Source organism: Megalobrama amblycephala, linkage group LG14 (assembly GCF_018812025.1).
Source record: "Megalobrama amblycephala isolate DHTTF-2021 linkage group LG14, ASM1881202v1, whole genome shotgun sequence".
In the NCBI taxonomy this organism is placed as follows: domain Eukaryota; kingdom Metazoa; phylum Chordata; class Actinopteri; order Cypriniformes; family Xenocyprididae; genus Megalobrama; species Megalobrama amblycephala.
The window spans coordinates 13,696,645-13,719,730 of NC_063057.1; the positions used below are offsets into that span (position 1 = coordinate 13,696,645).

At 39.0% G+C, this 23,086-nt stretch overlaps 1 protein-coding gene across 4 annotated transcripts in view; it reads right to left on the reverse strand.

Annotated features, from left to right (window-relative positions):
• The window catches only part of plxna4 (plexin A4), a 214,489-nt gene extending 192,404 nt beyond the window's left edge, over positions 1 to 22,085 (reverse strand). Inside the window, exons 1-3 of one of the 4 annotated variants that reach the window (XM_048157449.1) lie at positions 21,517 to 22,085; positions 8,175 to 8,259; positions 1,391 to 2,705 (exon numbers count right to left, since the gene is read on the reverse strand). In XM_048157449.1, coding sequence (XP_048013406.1) covers positions 1,391 to 2,605 — 1,215 coding nt within the window. In that variant the 5' untranslated portion in view covers positions 2,606 to 2,705; positions 8,175 to 8,259; positions 21,517 to 22,085. Of the gene's footprint in view, positions 1 to 1,390; positions 2,706 to 8,174; positions 8,260 to 14,280; positions 14,346 to 21,516 lie in introns of all 4 variants that reach the window. The other 3 variants (XM_048157448.1, XM_048157446.1, XM_048157450.1) reach the window with 3 other exon arrangements.
• Positions 22,086 to 23,086: the final 1,001 nt, after the last annotated feature.

Genomic DNA, 23,086 nt, shown 5'->3' on the forward strand with positions numbered 1-23,086 from the left:
CTTGTCTTTTTCTCTTCCCCAATCAAACAATTGTCTGGCTTTTAAATGAGGAGCTAGTAGCCATAGTTACCAGAGGAGGAGACACAGGCCATCCATCTCTCTCTCCTCGCTGTGACGCTCTCTCTTTAATTTATGCTGCAGTGGCCATACTGCAGTGCATGCAGAAATGGCACCATTCCTCAACATAACTCCCTCTCTTCCTCCATCTCTAGCCATACACTTATCACGAAAGCACTCTCTCACAGTCTGCTTCACATTTATTCTTGTGTGTGAGTGCCTGTAAGGGTGTGTGTCAGTTTCACTTCCACATCAGTTCACACACATATCCTCTCCACATCAAGAAAAACTTGCCAAAAATTATACCCTTCACACAGAAACACTCATGTTACCTCATTGCCCAACTTAAAAAAGGTGGAATGGAACAGTGATGGTAATATCATCATATGATGACATATACCATGGTATTCATTTGATATTTACATTCTACTCCAAGGAATTTCAAAAGAATATCATGCTATTACCACGGACGCTTTCTTGTAAATGCCTGAACAGCTCATTCTATTGCTGTAGCATTTGACCTGGCAATGATGTTTCTGAAAGGAGCAAGAATTCGTTGGGTCTGGTACTGAGCGTTATGTGTGGTAATAAGTCATTTATTCCCTGGCTGGAATTCAATAAAGTGTTATTATAATAGTGTGATTCTTTAGAGTATAACTTGGCTTCATTTATGAAAAGATTTAGAAAAAAAGAATCCACACTGAGCATTTTAGCCTAAAGGAGACATTTTAAACAAGCAACAAACATTTTAATCTTATTTTTGTGGAACTGAGGGGGAAACTACTGAAAAAAAAATATATATATATGTTGCCAAGAACTGTATTTATATGTAGTGATCAGATCTATTGCAATATAAAACATCACTGTCTCTCTGTAAATATTGGTTTAAAATGCAGACTGAAATTGAAATGATACATTTTCCAATTCATTTAACCCAAACACCCACAGTTTAAAATACAAGCTTTTTGCTTTCAAATCAGTTTCCAGGGAACCATTAAAATGTCACTTTATTTCGATACCTAGTTCTGTGTTGTAAAAAGGCTTGTTATAAGCACAGACAGTGGTAATTGACCAAAAATCTTATTTTATTGCTAGTGGGCACTACCTCATATGTGCGCCTTTATCTGACCAAAATTAGCTCTACACTCTGGTAAAAACTTGAATGGTCCATTTCAAAAACTTCCATTTGTATAAAATTTGATGACTAGCCCTGGATGTAATAGTGTTCACATCAATCATTGTGAGTCATAGTGTGTGTGTTACTATAGTAACTGTCACAAGTACTATTGTTCTGCTAATGGCAGGTAAGCAGGGGTTTGTTGAATTTACTCACCGCACTACTGCATGAGATGTCTTTCACTTTGAGCCAGGCGAGATCCAGGGTTCCTTCTCCTTTATAACACGACTGCAGCCGGTCCTTTATTCTTTCATTAATTTCTTTCAGAGTGAACACACAGAGAGCCGACTCCTGAGATGATTCCTTGGGCCTCCTTTTCTGTCCTTTGGAGAACACAGCATAAAGGATGTCATCATCGGGTCCTATGCCTAGTGAACGCGCCAGGATGGTACCTGCCTTGGACAGGTAGGCTGCCTGCAGGAGGCGATACTCTACCCCACCCTTAACACAGCCAAGAGGAACCTCGACGTACGAGTTGAATGCGGTGTCGTCCTTGCAGAGTCGCACCAGTTTGGAAGTGTACACCTGTTCACGTCCGGCCGAGGATGACCCAGTCGTCGGGCCTCCCCCCATTTCGGGCTGCAATGTGAGAAAATACACAAAATTTCCACTGCTAAACCCATAGACATAATAGATGTCAAAGTCAGGCACCACCGTGAATGTATCCGATGGGATTTTAATCATTGAGGCAACAAATTCATCATGGAAGACGTAGGCGAACATCCCATCCTCCTCAGAGTTACGGGTGAGCTTACGACTGGATATCGTCGGGAAGTACTCCGGTCTTCCGTCGACAGCTGTGGCCACAAACAGCCTATCAGGAGAGGCATCACCGTAAGACACAATGACTCCAAACACGGAGCCGCTCTCATTGACGCCAGAGAGGTAGTGTTCTTTTTTATGGAAGGGCTCTCCAAGCTTAAAGAGATCATCCAGACGGAGGAGTTTGCAAATACCCTGGTACAGGCTGCCGCATGCCAGCAGCCGGTTCTCACGGTAGTCCATGAGCAGCATCTTATTGACATTGTTGGTCAATGTGAGTGGTTCGCTACAAGGCTGCACTATACGGGGCGGGTAGCAGTTCCGGTTATCCTCATCTGGACCGGTCTGATGCGACACCTGTACGTCCAGTCCAGGTGAGAGTTTGTAGATGCGATTCACTGCCCCAAGGTACACATTCCCATTTCTGTGGTCCACTGCAAGGTGGTTAAAAGTCCATTCAGGATTTTCCACTCGGAAGGTACTGTATTCCTCATGTACTCTGGACGCTGCTGAAGGCTGTTGTGGTATCGTAGCCACAAGGGGAACCAACAGGACAATGATGCAGCAAGAAAAAGTGAAAAAGTTCCATCTCCTGGTGTGGAAAGCCATTGTCCTAGTGCCTTATGGGAAGAATGTCTCTGTCCACAACTCACTACCTGTACTCTGTATCAGTATTCAGGCTTCTCGTGAAGTTGGGGACATTCTGTACCTGCACAGAGAGAAAGAACAGAAGAGTGTTAGCATTAAAGATATTGTACAGATATATTCCACAATTTACATTCACTGTATCAGATTCTGAACAGAGGAAGAGAGAGAATGTCCCAGAACACAAATTATTAGTCACATAACAGTTTTCCTGCCATTTGAAAAATGTATGAGTAATTAGAGAGAGAAAGAAGGGTGGAAAAGGGCACTTTGGGAGCTTGCACAGTTGGCATGAATGGATGCCATTCTCAATGGGATAATGCATTTGCCCCAGGAGCTAACAGCAAGGATGGGCACAATTTCTCTGCCTGTGCCCCACCTCACAGCCGGACCTCTGGCCCTCTAATTGATTTTTCCCCTTGGTATGCGATTTGCATGCTTAGACGATTTTCTCCCATCTTTCCAGATAGAGCAGTTCACCTGCTGACACTGCTAAAGGAGTGGCAGAACTCTCAGTCATGCCTGCAATGTTTGAGTAGTGGTGGACCACAGGGCCAATTAGAAGGAATTGCTAATATCTGCACAAGAAGACAAGGGGGAAAAAAATAGCTTGCTCCTTATCCTTAGTAAGTAACTTTTGGCTCTGTGGTCTGTAGTGTTGAGCTGCACAAATTTTAAAAGTTTGAAAATAAATGGACAGCAGAGTCTTTTATATAAACAGTTTTTTTCTAGCTGCAGAGCAAGCTAGCAGTGGTATGCTAGGCTGACACTTAACTGCTGAGGTTCACAGCAGATGTGAAAATCACTGCCTAGCTGTTGTAGTGGGCATTAAAACGTTATACAGAGTGAAGGGTATGGGCTCCACAGTAATGATTAGCCACTGAAACAGAAAGCAGAAACGCACTAAGGGAGGGAGTGTTAGCCCACTCAGAGGCATAGTAGAGTAATAAAGGGTTCTGCACACTTTCCATTCTTCACGAGAATGGTCCTACTACAGCTGTGTTCGTGTGTATGGAAGGGAATGGTTGGAAATATAGTAGTGTATGTAATCTGAGCAGTGGGGGATAATGTTTTCTCATAGAAAAGTCTAGCAAAGAACCACTTCAAAACACTACAGCAGATATCATTTACTAGCGATTACATTTAAAGTGGGAGAGAACGGAGATGTGAGCCGAGGTAAAAACCGTGCATGAGGAAATGGTGGTCTTGTAAAGCTGAATCAAAACACACATTATGACCCCTCAGCTAGTTGGTGGGTTCAAATAGCAGCCAAAAGACGAAATCAACATCCTTCCCATAAAGCAATCACAAGCAAGCCCTTTCAGTACATTTTACACATAGACAAAGTAGAGAGAGACAATGGGAAACTGTGGGAAGGAGAGGGAAATACTGAATCAGGACTTCTCCCATCTACCATATCAACTAAATGGACCTGTAGCATGTTTACTAACCATTAGGCTATGGCTCCAACAACTCTCTAAAATATTAATATGCAGATATATAACTATTGTAAAATGCAGCCTGGTTTGCTAGACGCTTTTCTGTGCATGGTTGTATCCAATCCATAGTGGTAAAATATTTAAAAGAGCATCTAGCGCTGGGCTTTAGGATCAGCTAATCTGCAAGGTCATCCAAAAACAGGGGTTTATAATTCTAGCATCTTCCCATAGGTTGGTTTTGGAGATTGCCAGTTGGATATGAAACAGAATTCCCAGTGTCTTGAACAGGGAACATGAGTTGACCTCCAGCCCAGAGTTACTCCAACACTCCAGCATGTTGCCAAAAGAAAAGTTCTTCTATTGGAAAGCTTGCTCTCAACACACACATACACACACAAATACATGGACTGGAGACCACATGCTGAGTAGCCACATCAAAGAGTGCTAATGAATTCATGTTTAATACCACACACAAGCAGCATCTCTGGGAATGTGAGGAAACTGCACATTTAGGGTTTAAGCTGAGTGTGTGTGTTCGCTTGATAAATAATTGGATATTCATGCTTCTCTTTCCAATTCTTTGTCTTTCTAGGATACAACTGAGACATTGGAAGTCTCACTTCATCCATTTCTTTTGTGCTTCCAGAAAACCAGCACAAATAATCAGAGACTTCAAATTCCAGTCCCAAAAAACAATTGCAAGATCTTGCATTGTAAATACAAGATCTTGACCAAAAACTGATGCACCTCTTGATGGAAATAAATGTTGTGATGTTATTTCCATCAAGAGGTGCGTAAATGTTTGGTCATGATCTTGTATTGACAATGCAAGAGTCGAGCACTCTGTAAAGTCTACTCCAGCACATCCCAAACTTTTTAAATAAATTTAAGGTCTGGACTCCAAGCTGAACACAATTCTTCGTGCTCCCTCCCAACCATTCTTTCACAGTTTGTCATCATGGAATATGGCCATGATGTGTCTTTCTACATGGTTGTTTAAGAAATGAAAAGCTACACATGCTAGAAACATAAAAATCACAGCAATAATGATCCAATCATAGACTATTTAAATCCAAACAGCGACTTCTTTTTTTTTTTTTTTTTGACCGGGCAGTGTATGTATAGTTTTTAAGCATCAATGTAAGTGCATTTGCATTCATATGCTGTATTTTGATGTCTCAGATTGGATCTGCTGTAACAAGCCTGTCCAGGCTATTTCATTCATGGCCTTCTGGTTAAAACGTGCACCAACTGCCAAGCACCATACGCTCCACACTGGGGATCAGTATGGCAAACTGAGTTGACACCAGGCTGCATAAATCTTGGCTTCAAGTTGGGTGGGTTGGTGCTGGCAGTGGTAGACTCACTATTTTCATGCTACTTTTTTGATTTTGAGATGAACTCCAGGCCATCTGAGTATCAAATAAGGTCAAGTGAAGATCTCATAGACCAGTTGGTGGCATTAATTGACAACGGCCAGAAAAAAAAAAAAAAAAATGGGCAAAGAATAAGCAACTAAATTCATGTAAGACCAAAATGTTTAACTGGAGCCTTTCCAGGCTTTGCAAACACTCGACCTTGAATTTCATCAGATGTGTGTGGGAGAGGGTGGGGGGCCAAGGGCATCCGAACAATCCTGATTTTATCCTCCCTGATCTAAGAGCATTATCTCAGAACAGTGCAATTCAACTTTGATTACGGCATGTCACAAAATCTCGTACTCTGACACCCGCACAGGCAAAATTGCGCATACACACAAACGCTTACACACACGTCCTCCTGTTCGACTTTCATTAGCACAGCCTGTGCTCCTTATCCCACTATGGACAGATGGAGGGATTCATCCCTGATGTGGGTCTGAAGGAAAGGGTGACAGAAGGATGATAGGAAGAAAAGGAGTTATATGTTTACACACCAAACACATACAGATAAAGGTTTTTAATTAAACCTCCCAGAGGGTGTAGGGGCTATGCCCACCAAAATCTGATGGGACTTCAGGATGCTCAAGAGAGAGACAGAGAGAGCAACAGAAAGGTCACACTCAACACAAATAATATGTAATGCAGTTAATCTTCAGTGTCAATTAAAATCTTCTAAAAACAATCATTGTGAACTCAAATTAAGTGCCGACGCATACATACAACATTAGATTTTCAATACATGATTATCGTGGGCAAAATAATTAATGATAATATTGCGATACACATATACTTTTTGGGGGGGGGCACTCCCTTAGTGTGTCACTTTCACCTGCCATCCCCTCCAACATGATTGTGCGCTGCAGTAGTAGTTACAAACTGTTAGCTACAAACAAAAGTGTAATACCGGCACCTACTACACCTACATACTACTGTATGTTGCAGTAAGAATCAATTAGTGGCACTGGACTACTTATGATATTATCATGTGTAGTATTGACAAATAAATTTAATTTTTTTTATATTTTCATTTAATTTCACATTTATTTTAAAGCACTTTTTACAATACATATCGTTTCAAAGCAGCTTTGCAGAAAATTGATGTGTCTACATTACAATTTAGAGTGATCTGTTATCAGAGGTGAGTGTGTCTAAATAATGGATTTCAGAAATGTACATATACAAATCATGCAGTTTGCTAACAATGTATTAATTTAAACAATGTATTAATTTAAGGTACAAACACTGAGCTCATTGAAGTAATGAATACATGTAGTTAATACATGTCAGAACGCCGACTCAGTATTGACGCTGTACACGTGAGCAGCACAATGCATGATTGTGATGCTGACGCAGGAGCTGGCCAATAATGAGTCTGCGTTTTGACGTAGAACACAGAAGCTCTGCACTGTGTTTACTACCTCTACAGCGTAGGAGACGCTTGTGTCATTATTTTTCATTTGTTTTTGCGCACAAAAATTATTCTCATCGCTTCAGAACATTAAGGTTGAACCACTGTAGTCACATGCACTATTTTAACTATGTCTTTAATACATTTCTGGGCCTTAAAAGGTGCAATGACGTTGCTGCCTATGTGTGGTTCAGAAACCACTGGATTTCATAAATATCAAAAATATCTTAATTTGGGTTCTGAAGATGAACGAAGGTCTTACAGGTTTGGAACGACATGAAGGTGAGTACTTAATGGCAGAAATTTAGTTTTTTGGGTGAACTAACCCTTTAACAAATATGATTAGATATAGAAAATATAGCACATGTGCATGTTTATTCAGTTTGCCTTATATCAGTTATAGTCAATACCAGTATATTGCAACACAGAATTTTAAACAGAACGCAAAAAGCATATTATGATACTTGTCATATCATCATATAAATGCACAAGATATTTGATGTAAATTAACAGCAAAATAGTAATGTCCCATTTCTGTGATGCTTTCTACAACTTTTCATGTGAGGGTCAAAGTGACGTTAGCGATAGTACAATGAACTGTCATTTGAATTATTGTATTGTATCTATTATGTGAGTGTTTCTGATGCTGTAAACTTGTCATGAACCAATGTGGTGTTGTTTGATGTTTACACTTATCAAACTTAGTTATTTACAGAATTCATCAAAACCACAGCTCTCCCAGAATAGTGGCATTTCAAAGCAATGGATTGAGACCAAACACCGGTCAGACAAATCCAGTGGATCTGAGAGACATGTTGACATCTGCCTGTCCTCACTCTCTCTCCCATTTTCCTTCCCTCTTTTTCCTCCCTTGCTCTGATCAGAGGGGCCGTAATCCTCCACAGCAGCTCTCGGTTCAAACAGACTCTGTCAAACGTTTTCCATCCATCTTCCTCTCCCTCACTCACACACACACACAAATCACTTCCCTTCTCTTTTGCACACAAATGCATTTTTTCCCTCTCACACCTTTATCAAACGAGTCAGGGTCTTACTCAAAGATGAAAACGTGTTTGTCAGGGGGTGCTTTCTGCCTTGAGCAGGCACGGGTCTCCTGTTGACCATAAAAAAAAAAAAAATGCTGCAGCCAGCTGTACTAGCTCTCACACACACACACACACACACACAATTCATACTCACATGGTAATGATGAACAACTAGATAAAGATCCGCACACAATCATGCATAGAACCACATTAACATACCTTCTATTGGCACACTTGGTCCACCCCCTCTCTATTTCTCCTGATGCCCAGTGTCATGGGTGTTGACTGCACTGAATGTTATCTCCTTAGATAAAGATGTTTCGATACCATTAGGAGGTCTATTGAAAAGCAACTGATCCTCATTGTCAGTATCCTGTTATTAAGTTAGACTCCAGGCTCCTTCCTGTTGCTGTCTGACATGCAGCTCACGATAAACAAATGTCTTATTTGTCACTCATTACTTTGACTAGATGAGGTTTTGTATTCAATTAACCAATGTCTTAGGAAGACCACAAAACAGTGGGCAATGTTAATGACTGGGCTGTGATTTGATGAGGAAATAAAGGGATAGTTCACTCCAAAATGACAATTTGTGTACCGCAGAAAAGAGTGAATAAATATTATTTTGGATTGAATTCTCTCTTTTTAAGAAATGGAACCATTGTGTGTAATTCCAGAGGCTCTAAATCCTCCTTTTCTTCATTAGACACTCGTAGCCCAACAGAAGACTCAGATTATCAAGTACACACAACTGTGTAAAATACACTGACGTAAGAACAAAACAAAAAAAGCCTGTCTGACAGTCGAATTAAATGCTTAAGTCATAAAGCCGACTGTGCATTATCAAAGCTGGACCAAACAGCCATCCATCCATCCATATGATATACTGGTCTATCACTACTCTTGAAAAAGTACAAGGGGTTTCTAAGCAGTTTTCAAAGGGCCGCTCAGCTAATCTTAACCAAGCGTATAGGCCGTGTGTCCACCAAAGCATTTTTTCTAAGGCTAGTGTATTTTTCCAACTGCAGCACTCATCACTGTCACTTTGTACCTAGCCGTAAAATACAAAATACAAATACAAAATGATCAACTGCCACATTCTGCTTGTACAACGTCAACAGAGGACAACAAGCATAATAACGGAACAAATTATTTAAAACAAGAGCTAGAGCAAATACTCTACATTATATCAACATTTTTATATAGAAACAGTACAGAAACAAACTATCTGTGAAATTATATACTAGTAACACTTCCATGTATATTCTGTATCACAGCGTCTCAACTGAAGAAAAAAAAAAAAAAAACGCACTGCCGAAGCGCTCTCACGCACCCACAGCTATGCGTTTTCAGCAAAGCGCCTAGTGTTTTCAGCTGGCTAAAACGCTTTGGTGGACACACTCCCAGATGCCCCTGAAAAGCCTTTAGACAAGAGATGCTGATCCTGTAGACAAACTGGGTCTTTCACCTGAAGATCTACTATCATGAGTCTCAACACGTTCCACATTCCCTCAGTTTTTCTCTTCACGAAGGAAGCTAAAACAAATCCTTGGTCAGTCACACCATGTTAGACCTGCATATTGAAACTTTTGTGTGCTCTCTACTGGCTTTTCTATGTTTTCTCTCTGCTTACTCTGAACTTTTCCACACTACTTGATTAGTTGTCAATGACATTCATGAGAGGTCACCTCTCAGTGTTTAAGAGGGTGTCTTATTTATGATCCCAGCACTTGCTGTGAGACAAACGCACAGTTCAGCACCTTAAATCAAGATGTTAGCCACTTCCAGCACAAATATATTCAGCACACTAGAGTTTCAGAGCAGTGTTGTGCTGCTGCTGCTGCTGAATCTGCAGCGTTACAAAAAACAAAAAAAATGAGCTGAGTTGTGAGATTATGAAATGCATGTAAAGAGAGAGAAAGACTGGGCAGTGTGAAATACTGCCAATAAATGGGTCAGCAACTGAGTGCAAATAGCTGTTTTAATAAATTAATTAAGTAATAAAATAAAATTACACTTTAAATTAATTCAATTAAAAATAAATAATTCACATGTAATAAATCAATTAATAAATTGAATATGTACTCTACATCAAGTGGAAACATGAAACTTACATTAATGCACAACAGAAGCAAGACACAGAATACATGTGTGAGCAGCAGTTTGGGACAGCGGGTGATGTGTCGATGAGGAGGGTGTGGATTTGATTTCTCACCTAGACTGAAGGCTTTTCCTTCCAGCTTTCCTCAAAGCAATCCTAGGGCGTTTCAGAGCCACTGATGCAGGTAATAAATCAGAGATCATAAAAGTTCATTTCCCACACAGCAGAGTCAGTAATACAGTGCTGATGTGTGCTGGGCCAGCCGGAGGGTGGGGTCTGACTGTCATCACTGCACACCACATTTCATCAACTAAAGGAAAGATGGCTGCAGGTTTCAGCTGACTCAAGCTTAGATTTGTCTTTAATAATAAACATGGCTAGATGGCAACAGCTGGCCCTGGATCAGTAACTGAACAGATTCTGTTTTAGCCTGAAGGCAAACTGCCAACAGTCAGAGTGAACTAAATATCGAAGTATGGAGGACATGCATGTAAAGCAGTCAGATATGATCTCTGAAACGAACAGCCAACACAGACCACATCAAGAAAGATGTGAGAGACGTTCTCATTTACTCGTTTGGAAAACACTTATCCTTGTTGTTCTTAGTGCCATGATCTACAAGCTGAACTGCAGATGACCGATCTAGCACTGGTTTACATACAGTATTTATACGCAATCTCCCCCAATACAGTTCAAACACTGTTGGATGAAGTGGACCTGGAAGATTAACTTCTTAGACATGAATGCCAGATAATCACAAGCTTTGGAATGATTATTATAAACCGTTAAACTGTGTTTTTAATTTATGTGTTTGTGAGGGGGGATGGAATAATCGTGGGATTGGGGCCCTGATACAAACCGCTGGATTCAACACTGATAATCCAACTTATACCCTCCCATTCTCCACACACATACGCACACTTATCTCAGTGTTCCTTAAGTGGAATCTTGGATTAAGTCTTCCCTCCTTTAATTCTCCATTCAAAAGAACCTCAGAACTCCGCAGAACTCTCATGCATTTCTGTGAGTGTCCAGGTTCATTTTTCCACACTTTCCCTCAAAATACACTAAAAAATGCTGGGTTAAAAACAACCCAAGTTGGGTTGAAAATGGACAGACCCAGCGATTAGGTTGTTTTAACCCAGCGGTTGGGTTAAATGTTTTATTTAACCCAACAATTGTTTAAAAAATACTATATGGCTGGCTTAAAATGAACCCAAAATAGTTTGGAAATTAAATCAGACAATTACTAGAGGCAACAATAATAATCAAAGGGTGAACATTTATTAATAAGCAATTTAATAAATGTCTATTGTTTTATTATTATTCATTAAACTTAGTAATAAATGCTCATTTATTAAACATTAATAAATGTTAATTTCCAACAAATAAAATTATGCAGCAAGTTGAGCAAACATTTAACCCAACTGCTGGGCTTGTCCATTTTCAACCCAACTTGGGTTGTTTTTAACCAAGCATTTCTTAGAGTTTAAGTACATGAAATGTGGAAACGACTCAGCGGATTTCATCTGGAGCCTATGATGAGCATATTGTCCCTGTGCCGTTATTATTACAGCTGTGGTGCGGACTTCCCTGTTCTCATAGATTTAAAATGATTATTAAAACTTTATAGTTAAAATTATCATTAAATTTATCATCCTTGGTTGTGAATGGCCTTTAAGACTGGACATAAGTCCTGGCCATAAACCATGAAGCCTCTTCCCTCTCGTTGGCAGTGATCTGATGAGAGTGGACGCACTTTAGGAACATGACTGCTGAATTCTAACACACTCAAAGTAGCCTTTCCTTTTAAATCAAGCACTCTGAAAGCAGATGTGTGCAGATTCTAACCCTAAAATAAATCACTGCCCCATTGAAGTCAATTGAACGCACTGGAACGGCTTGGAACTACATTGTAATTGCCAGCAAGGCTGCAATGTGCAGTTTTAAAGAATCTGTCAGCTCCGCCTCTGTTCCAGGAGAAAACCCATTTTCTTACAGACTCACACAAGTGATAAATCACCACCTCAATATTAACTGTGAGACCAAAGGGAAGAATGGACAGAAGAAGAGAGAATAGAGATGGTAACAGTTTTCCAAAAGGTCACAAGAAAAGCAAATAAAATTGTGCCTCTAGCAAAGCAAAGCAAAAAAAAAAACATTGTGTCTGTGTATATCACCGCTTGGAACGACAAGAGACTAATCAAATAACAGTAGCAACACAACAAATTCAGCCGGTATAATCATAAGGCAGCAGAGAGATAAAGAACAAGGTGACAATTTTTGCATGCATGGAATTTTATTGGATTTCTCCTCCCCATGCACGAATTGATTAATCTTGTATTTCAAGACTGTTTATATTAGAGCTATTGTGATAATTACAGTTGGTTTTTGAAGAATCATGCTGTGAGTCAAGTCAATATCTGCTTATGTCAAGTCTTATGAAGTTATTCTAATAACACATTATTCAGACAACCATAGCCGTTAAATTACTGCTAAGAAATGAGTTCAAGAAATGACTCACTCATTTAGAGGCATTTTGGAGGAATTACATCTAAAGTGTATGAGTCATCAATAAACGGAATGTGTGCATGCTCTTTCTTTCTCTCTCTCTCACACACACACACACACACAATCTCAATGCATTATCCTTTACTTCCCACTCCAAGGCTCTACGGTCCAGACGTGTTCATAAAGGCAAAAGCAACCCCTTCCCACAAAACCATCACTGTCTGCACTATGGTTTCCTGGTCACACTGACTTTCAATAGCACCATTCATGCGCTGATGACAAAGACGTTCGCATGAGCACACATACACAGACCCACAAGCATGTAGTTTAAGTGAAGATGTCACACTGGTGATGGCCTGGAGGCAAACCGTCATGGGTGTCATATGTAGAGATAATGAAGAACGAGGCGCACACAGAAGTTTCTTTGATGAAGGCTGACCGTGATGTGCTCACTTCCATCCGTATGCGTGCGAGTAGACAGATGAGCTATTGTCCACCGCTGGTAGATTACACACCACTCGAGCGTCACAAGTGGCTACAAAAACATGCAGATGAGCCTCATCAATATGCATTTTATACAAATTAAATGTAAATTCGGTCTGTGGTTGTTGGCGTTTCTTGAACTTTTAGCCACAACTCTCCCATTGAACGAGCTGCGGGTGCCGCTGCGCCCAGCTTTCTGCGCCTGGCCTGACGCCAACGCTCTTCTCCTCATCATCTGCGTGCAGAAGTCGGGACAGGAAGACAGCACTCCATTCTGTTTTCTATTTACCTTCCTCCCTCGCTCTGTTTGTCAGAGCCCTTGGCGTAAACACGGAAGGCTGCATTCGAGTTCTTTCAGCAGGGGGCTCCTGTGGTTTGTGATGAAAGAAACGTAATCCATTCGTCTTTTCTTTCCCTTTCTGCAGTTGGTCAGGCTGTTTAGTTTGATTTTCTACATGCTTAACCGTGTCACATTTCTTGTGCGAGTGAATCCGAGAGGTCTGGGTGAGCATGCATGACCATTCCCCAGAAACTAAATCACAGTGATACTGTGGAAAAGTAGAAATGACCTGTGCATTTACCATGTTTACCTTCCCTTTTCACTCCAAGAGGATGTCCGTCCCAAAGCACTGCAGTGACATGAATCGCCCTGACAAGATTCTAATATCACCTTCATTCATGTTAGCGCATTCTATGAGGGCTTGAAAACGTTCATCTTGAACGTGCTGAAAAAATACAGGATGGCAGGAGCACAAAACACTGCTGGGGAGGATTGTGCAACAGCAATAATCCCCTGAAATGATACAACACCATTCATAATACTGAAAAATGTGTGGACTATAATTAACACTCAAATCAGCATTCAGTGTCCGATATTAGATTATTCAATGGGTGACAAGTGAACCATGCTAATTTATGGAACGAGTTTGACCATTCCCCTTGAATTTTATCAATGCCCATGATGACAAAAATCAAAGACTCACTGGCGCCCTCTAGCCCACACCGCAGTTGTGATTTGTGTGTGTGTATGTCTGTGTGTGGTGAGGTACATTAAGAGGGATAATGGAGCTAAAAAGTCATGTTTCCATGGGAACACTTATAGATGTGTGAGTGGGTGGCAGAGGGACTGAAGCTCACTGATACAACAGAGATGCCTAATGCACAGAACACAGAGAAAGAAAAACACAGACATTCACAGATTGCACAACCACAGACATACACACTACCGACCTTCAATGCATCTAGCAGAGACATTTACAACATGGTTGCAGTTTGCTGAATGGAAGCACCTGTGCCTACAGAAACCAAGAGAGCGAAAAACATGTTGGTTTGTTTAGTCCAATGCTTACTGTCAGGGTGAATTAAACCTTACCTTGGCAACCCAGAATGCACAAACGTCAAAAGAAAATGTACCACGCTTTATCTCCCAGACAAATGCTAAACAGATTTAAACCAAAGTCAACAAGAAGTCGACTCACCTCAAATCACAAGTATAATTCCCTGACCCTTCAGGGAATTATACTTGTGATTTGAGGTGAGTCGAGCACAGCATATTAAGAGCACAGCATAAAGTTAGGATGCACAGCATAAAGATTGCACCATGTTACCCTCCCTCTAGCTTCTCATCTTTTCTCTCTCTTTGTAAGTACAAGAAATCATGTTTAAAACTGTAGTCTGACACCACTTTAAAATCGAGACTTAAGGAGGATGTTTCAAACAGCGAGTTCAACTACAAAAGGAATACAATACATATACCTGTCTGCAGGTTTCAAATCATTTCATGCATCTGAAACAAAACTAATTTATTACCTGTCACGCATGGCTTAGCAGAGGCAAATATAAAAGCCGGCATAGAAGGATGTTCGTGACCTAACCCCTGGGAAGATCTGCACCAGAAATACTCTGTTCTGCTCTCTTTCCTCAGGTATATTACTGAAGCTACACTGAGGAATGGTCATATCACCAAGTTCCAAATTTGGAACAACCTAAAGCCCAGTTCACAATGACACTGCATTGGCGGCTGCTAGTAGTGGTACGTCTGCTGAATGATTTTACTGGTGGGCTGTGTAACGGGCCACAGCTTTTAAAAACTTGGTAACACTTTGGTATGGGGAAAACATATTCACTATTAACTATGACTTTTGCCTCAACAAACTCTTAACTTACTGCTTAGTAACAGTTAGTAAGGTAGTTGTTGTAGCGTTTAAATTTAGGTATGGGGTAGGATTTAGGGATGTAGAATATGGCCATGCAGAATAAGGCATTCATTTGTGCTTTATAAGTACTAATAAACAGCCAATATGCAAGCTAATAAGTTAAAAGTGAGAAATGTTCCCCAAACTAAAGTTTTACCAAAAATTTGATATTTGTAAATTTTCTTGCTGCTAAGTGAATATTGAGGAAAACAACTGTATATACAGTAAATTGTGGCAGTGCATAAAGCATCACATCATGCACAAGATGAACAATCAATCAATCAATGCATGAATCAAAATCACTCAATTTTGATTTCACAATTTCATGACTTTTTTCAGCAACTCTCATTGAAATCCAAAGACTTTCAGTTGCTTTTCTGCCCCAAAATGTTGTCAGTGTGAACAGGGCTTAAGGTTAAGTGCACAATGCTGCTAGTTCATAGATTTGAACATCTAACCTTTAGGTTACTAGCCCAGATGTTGAGTCAATAAGCATGTGGGCATAAAGTCTAAAACTGAACTTTAAACACTTTGGCCTGGTTTCAAAGACAGGGTTTAGATTATGCCAGGATTGAATATCTTTTATAAATGTTCCCTAGAAAAAAAAAGAAAAAAAAACATGACTGGTGTTCATCTTGAGACAAAACAAAGGCACCAACATATTTTAAGATATGTCAGTGCAAGTTGTTTCCAGTTAAAATAGCTCAAACATGCATTTTAGTCTAGGACTAGACTTAAATCGTGTCTGTGAAACTGGGGATTATAGTAATAGCAACACCACAAGCTTTCTCTTACTATATTTCCATTTCTGGGTTATCTGCACCATGCACACAAATGAGGTGCTAGTGAAATTTACACATGCAACCAACAGACTCCTACTGTAAACAATAGGATTAAGTTGTTTAAAAAAAGTATCAGCAATTTTGAAAAGATGACAAAAACATGGGGTTGAAAAAAGAAAAAAAAAACGCAAATATATACAAAGACGGACAGCCTGTGGTTTCGTAATGGGACTCACGTGTGCAACAGTGCTGACAGGAAGCTGAGTTTCTCACTGGTGGAAATCACTCTCTCCTCATTATCCACACAGACACATGAGCTCACGTACACACCAGCACGCACACGCGGTGGGACGTGGGGGACGCACAGCGGGAGTTTATTCCAAAGATGTCACAAGCAGACAGAACTGTCACTCACAATTCACACATTTACCTACAGACAATCCCATCCAGTTGCACACAAATGCACATGATATGAGCATATGGCCATATGCTCGGACAGATCTGCAATAAGAAACTGTCGTCTTGCTATGTTCCTAACATAAATATTTACAGTGCAAATAAACTTTGTGTTCTGCCAAGCACAAAACAGTTTCCAGGTACTAAGTTAATTTACTTCCCACAGAAACAGCATATGTTAAATACATAAAAGGACAAATTTTGAGAACGCACGTGTTTGTTGCTATAAGCTAACACAAATAGCGGGATGATAAGTCGTAAAAACTGTTGTAGTAACCAAATCATAACAGAAGGGTTACATGGTTCATTTGTCCAACCACACACACATAAACAGGTTTTCAACAGGCCAGTAGAGGGAAACAGTCAAGCAGAGTCTCATTAAGCACAACAAGATTACAAAAATTGATTTTTCTTCCTCTTAGATTCCTGTTGGCTATTGTGTCTTACCGAGTGGTTCGAATGAAACACATCTTTACTCAAAGCTCATGCAGTTCAAGATCAGTTTCCCAAAGTCAGCTCATCAACCTGCTATTTAATTGGGTTACAGGGTAAAGACACACTTGCTTTAACAGTACACAGAATAGCAAATGTATATATATATATATATATATATATATATATATATATATATATATATATATATATATATATATATATGTATGTATGTATGTGTATATATATATATATATATATATATATATATATATATATATATATATATTCATATTTTATTAGTACAGAATTGGTGCAAACTGCAGTCCCACAACCAAAAAACACATTTAAAATCAGCAAGCTTAAAGGGATAGTTCACCCAAAAATGAAAATTCTGTCATCATTTACTCACCCTCAAGTTGCTCTAAACCTGTATAAATGTCTTTGTTCTGTTGAACACAAAGGAAGATATTTTGAAGAAAGTTTGAAACCAGGTCGCTTTGGGCACCATTGACTTCCATAGTAGGAAAAAAATGGGAGTCAATGGTGCCCCAGAACAGTTTCTTCAAAATATCTTCCATTGTGTTCAACAGAACAAAGAAATGTATACAGGTTTGGAACGACATGAGGGTGAGTAAATGATGACAGTATTTTCATTTTTTGGGTGAACCATCCCTTAAATAAATTTAAAGTCATCATTTATTTAGGTACATTCAATTGGGAGGTGGCTGTCCCAAACCATAACCCCTAAACTTCAACTTGATATTGAAATAATTTTTGCAATTTTTTCCATTGTTGTTTTTAAAAATATATTTTTTATTTATTTATTTATTTATTTATTTTTAATGTCACTTCCAAACACCTTTTTTCAGCAATTAAGCAAACTTTTTTGGGTGTTATTCCATAAAATTTAGTTATGATGTGTGTACAACTGTTCAGAACTGTGCTAACCATGTGCTGCTTAGCATCTTTGAGATAGGCTCAAAAGTATCTAAAATTGTCACAACCGAAACTTCACCACGTTTTGGTCGTGACTGTTTCGGTAGTGATATCATTGTTTTTGGTAGTGACAAAGGGAACACGTGATTGTTTATTTGGGGGAAATAAACTATTTTAGTACAGTTATGCAAATCATTCGAATTTTAGTATGTTTTATTATGCAAATCATTAGTGTTTTAGTTTGTGAGTTAAAATTCTGTAATGAGATGTGGTGGCTACCATTACTGTCACTACCGAAAATTTGCAGTCACAACCGAAACATGGGATGTTTTGTCAAAAATAAAGTATATTGATTTATCAACTAAGATGTTATTATAGTGTTTGGTTCAATGTATGTTCAAACTAATGAATCCTTAACTTTGAAATCAATATGATAAACTTTATGCCTTTCACAAAGAAACACTGGATTCAAAAAACAAATCTCTAAATTACACTTGAAATATTGTTAAAATTGTAATTGTTAGCCTATTGATTTACCTGTGAAAACGTTTTTTTTTTTTTAAATAGCAAAAAAAATAAATAAATAAAAAAAAAAAAAAAATATATATATATATATATATATATATATATATATATATATATATATATATATATATATATCAGTGTTTCCCATACATTGACTAGACTGTGGCGGCCCGCTACATTCTAATTTGTCCCGCCACAGTCTCAAAATGAAACGGAAATTAGGTTTGAAGCGATATTTAAATAACCGTCTGATAATTGCACTTTTTATGGCAAAAGTGGGAGTCATAGAGCAAAATAAGTAGACTAGCACCAATTAAATTTTCGTGCACTATATTCAAATTAATCTGAAGCCATTCCATAGCTTCATGTGAGGGAGAACATCGTTAAATTCACGGTCAGAAACTCGTCTTCCCTCTGCCACAGCTGTCAATCATTTTCTGTTCAGCACTCAAGCAGCGCGTCGTGTTCTGTAACAACAGTCAGCACGGTAAAACTCTCCAATATGATATATTCCCATTATAATACTTGATATGTAGATAAAGGGCTGTGGATTTGCATAAAATTACTTTATCTTGTTGGAGTTTATTGCTGTTTCTTAACGATGTCATCATACTGGCTACAGGGTGTCTGTTAGATCGCACAACACAAGGGCTATGAATTTGCGTCACACGCACAATAACTGGAATTTAAAAGTGAAAAGAAACATATGTTTAATAAACTGTTAGATGCAGATATACACAGGGATTCTCTTTGTACCGTGAACTTTTCAATGCGCAGCGCAACTGCACGCTCCGACTCGATATTGCTTCAAGCACATCATTTTGCACCCGGGATGCGCATTAGCGGTTTTTTGCTGCTGTTTTGAAGCGTTTTATATTATAATGGTTTTGCACACTGAAAGATTATTTCTGTCAGAGCAAATAGATTCTGTCGTATCTATCATATCTTGTTGCCCCATTAAAAAGCTGCACAATACATTTAAAATAAGCGTCTTTTAATCTTACATTAATATAAATACATATAATTATTTACATAAATCTAATATAAATTTTTTTTTTTTTTTTTCATTTCATAAGAATACAAATAGTAATTTTAAACTTTTTATTATCATTTGGATTTATAAAATTACTGTGCGAAGTTGTTTTTTCCAAGAATTAGGCTAGAATACTTTTTGCTGCTGAATTATATAGGCTACTCACCGAGTTTACTTATTTATTTATTGGTTAGCTAATGATTATATGTTTTTATTAATTTTTTTTTTTTTCTCTACAATGAAGTAATGTGTTTAGTGCATTCTGGATTGTTTAACAAATCAAAGAGTGTCCATTAGTTCCACAAATACAGATGTATAGATACAGGCTCCCACTAATAAATTAATTCAACAAAGGTAACCTCTAACCTTTTGCTACATATTTTTAATGGTTTTAATTGTATACTGTACACGTTTGACCAATTATGAACTATCTTTTAGCCTACTATATCTTGTGTATGTGACAAATGTGCCCTACCATCACCAATAAATAAATTACTATTAGAGCACAAATTGTTTACAAGAAAACTAATTTCTTCATTGATCTAGTCACTTAATTTTGCTCTCAGATTGCACCAGATTTATGCATTTAAATTTAAAATGTACAAAATTTTCCTCCGGGGGGGCAAGCCCCCGGACCCCCCTAGAGGGACCGATGTCCACCCACCACAGTCTCACAAAATCCTGTGGGAAACACTGTGTATATATATATGTAAAAATATTCAAAAACTTTCAGAAAATACAATATGAGAATTAACTGCACAATCACTAGAAATGTGTAAATTGGATATTATACCTTTTGCATACAAAATTTGTAGAAAAAGATGTTTTTTCAAGACATTTGACTTTGAACCAACTCTGTAGAATGGCCCATTTACATACATATATCAATATTCTCACCATAACTGCATCAGTTAGTGACCCAAAAAGAGCAATAGCCAAACTCCAATACAAATTAATAATAACCATTTTATTGGAAGGCAATAGCAAAACTTAAACCTGGTTGGCTGGTACAGCCAATCAGCAGCCTATAAGAACAGAGAGGGCGGCTCTTCTTTTGGAAGAACAGACAGAGAGAGTCATTCACCAGTTTCCAAACCAGTCATTCAGCCTCATCTCAACTGCTCGTTCATACTCTAGTGCATGTGAACACACACTCTTACATGCTACATATCAGGACTCATTCTAACAGCTATGACATTTCTCATATTTTAATAACAAAGTACTGTATCTTGCTCTCACATCATTAATAATGCCATGTTTGCATTCTATGCATTCCATATTCCATTATATCTCCAAGTCTATCTCTCAACTACAACCAAGAAGAGGAAGACTTTGAAAAATGTCAACATAATATTCATCCTTGCTGATAGCACTGTGTTTAAGGTCTCGTAAAGCTCTCTGGGGGCAAAGAGACAAGCAGACTGTCACGCATTCAAGGCTGAAACGCCACTGGAACGCACTGAAATGATTAAGTTTCGTGTTTTATCACAGTCTGATGGTACTTGCTGTTTCTCCTTGAAACTCAGGGGCACTCTGATTGCACTGAGTGCTTAACACATTCATCTACACCTACATTTTATAAAAACAAATGAAACACGAATTTATTGGAACACGAATGGATGTTGTGCACAATATTAGGGACTGACATACAATGAAAGTGAACGAAGGCTGCCATTATGCCCAACATCTGTTAACCAGAAAGTAAAAGGGTTTTGGAAGAACATGAGGTTGAGCAAACGTTGACACAAAATCATTTTTGGGTGAACTATCCCTTTAAGACTCGTTGACAGTCTATGAGCTTGTGTGCTTTTTTAAATAAAGAATGACATATCTTACAAATTGCAGTATATATATGAAAAATCTCGATATGCTGTTCCTAGTTTTAAGCGATAAAAGCTCCAGAGAGTAAAATAACACAATCCTGTAACGCACGGGTGCGGATGGTGCATTGCCCTCCTCACAGCACGCCCTTATACTACATAGCAGGTAACACGCCTCGCTTACCTGCTCAAATAACCTTTCCCAGTCGCTATTCCGTTAAATAACAAGTTCAAGATGTAAAACGCCAATCCGGTTATACGGTTGTCCCGTGTCAAGCGCTTACCTGTTCTCGCTGCGGATTTCACCTCACCGCCGCAGTCGCGCTCACACTGCGGATGATGGGCACCTTCACAGGAATCCCAACTCACTTACTCCACAAATAGACGCCTTTTAAAAAACACTCGATTCGCTGTGTTTCGAGTATCACAGACACTTATTTTTTATCGCAAAGATCCTCCTCGTTTAATTTCCTCAAGCAGAAACGACAGACGAGCTTCAGAATCCCATCAACGAATAAGCTGAAGCGCTGGTGAGGTGACCGTTAAAACTGCCGCTCGAGCTATAGTTTCCATCATGACGTGCTGATTGACAGAATTTAAAGCGCGCTAAAACGGCAACTGGAATTCCGCGTGCAGCAGCAGCAGCTGTGGGAACGAACGCGCTGTGCGCGCTGCAGTCAGAGCGGCTGTTTCGGAGTTTGCTGGTTCGCAGCTGACTCCCAAGTAGGCTACCAGAGGAGAGGCGTGAGTCAGTGGCTTTCTGCTGAGACGCAGTGACTGTCTTGTTTTACAAACCCTCCTGACTCGCCCGCAGTGACATCCCGAATCTGGCCGCTGATTGGGCTAATTGTAAAATCTCATTGGCTGCAATCAGCGCGCGCGGCTGGCATGAATGAGGCATATGCTGCGCCCCAATGTCTTTTAATGTGTCTATAATGCATGCATTACACCGTGGAACGGATTTGGGGGAAACACGCGGCTGAGCATAATACTGCGGACAGAATGGTCTATGGATTTGAATATCTAATCAGCAAGATCATTTGGAGATGGAGATTAGGATATAAACATGTAATACAAACATTTAGTCAGGAGATTAGCTTTACAACCATTTATTTACGCTCATTACAGTAGATTAATCGAAATAAATATAGATTCGCAAATAAAACAAAACAAAACAAAACAAGGCCGTCAATTTAATTAACAAACAACATATGAAAAAAATGTGAATGTTATTTAATAGGATATTAAGCCTTGGACTTACAATGATATTATGGTATAACTGTTTCATAAGTTTATATGATTTTTGGCAACGTTCATTACTTTCATAACCAATAATCTTACAAACTTTTCCACCTCGCTGTATATGAAAAAAATACTCGTTGGCATCATGGTACATGGTTGATTCACTGCAATATTCCTAAATGCAAAGCTCTCAAAACACTGCATCACAGCTCCACCTGCAGGCGCTTACAGTACTGCATGCAAATTCCACCTGCTACCACAGACAGACCCTCGTTCAGAGGACCACAGTCCTGGTCCTGAAGGACACCACTTCAAATTTTGGACGTCTCTCTTATTTAAGACTCATTTCAGGACATAACGTCTTCAATAATGAACTAATGAGTTGAAACAAGTGTCTATATGGGAGACATGCAAAATAGCACCAGCCATTCATTTCTAAAGACAATAATCATCTGATGTCTTGTGTTCCTTCCTGAAGACAGCAGTCAGTTCAGTATGAATCAGCACATTCACTTATTTCAGATCTCTTGTTTGTTTGTTTGTACAGTGCTGAAATGTAAACCAGGCTTGTGTTGATCTTTAAGGTGTAGTGGTATATGTAAACTCTCCACA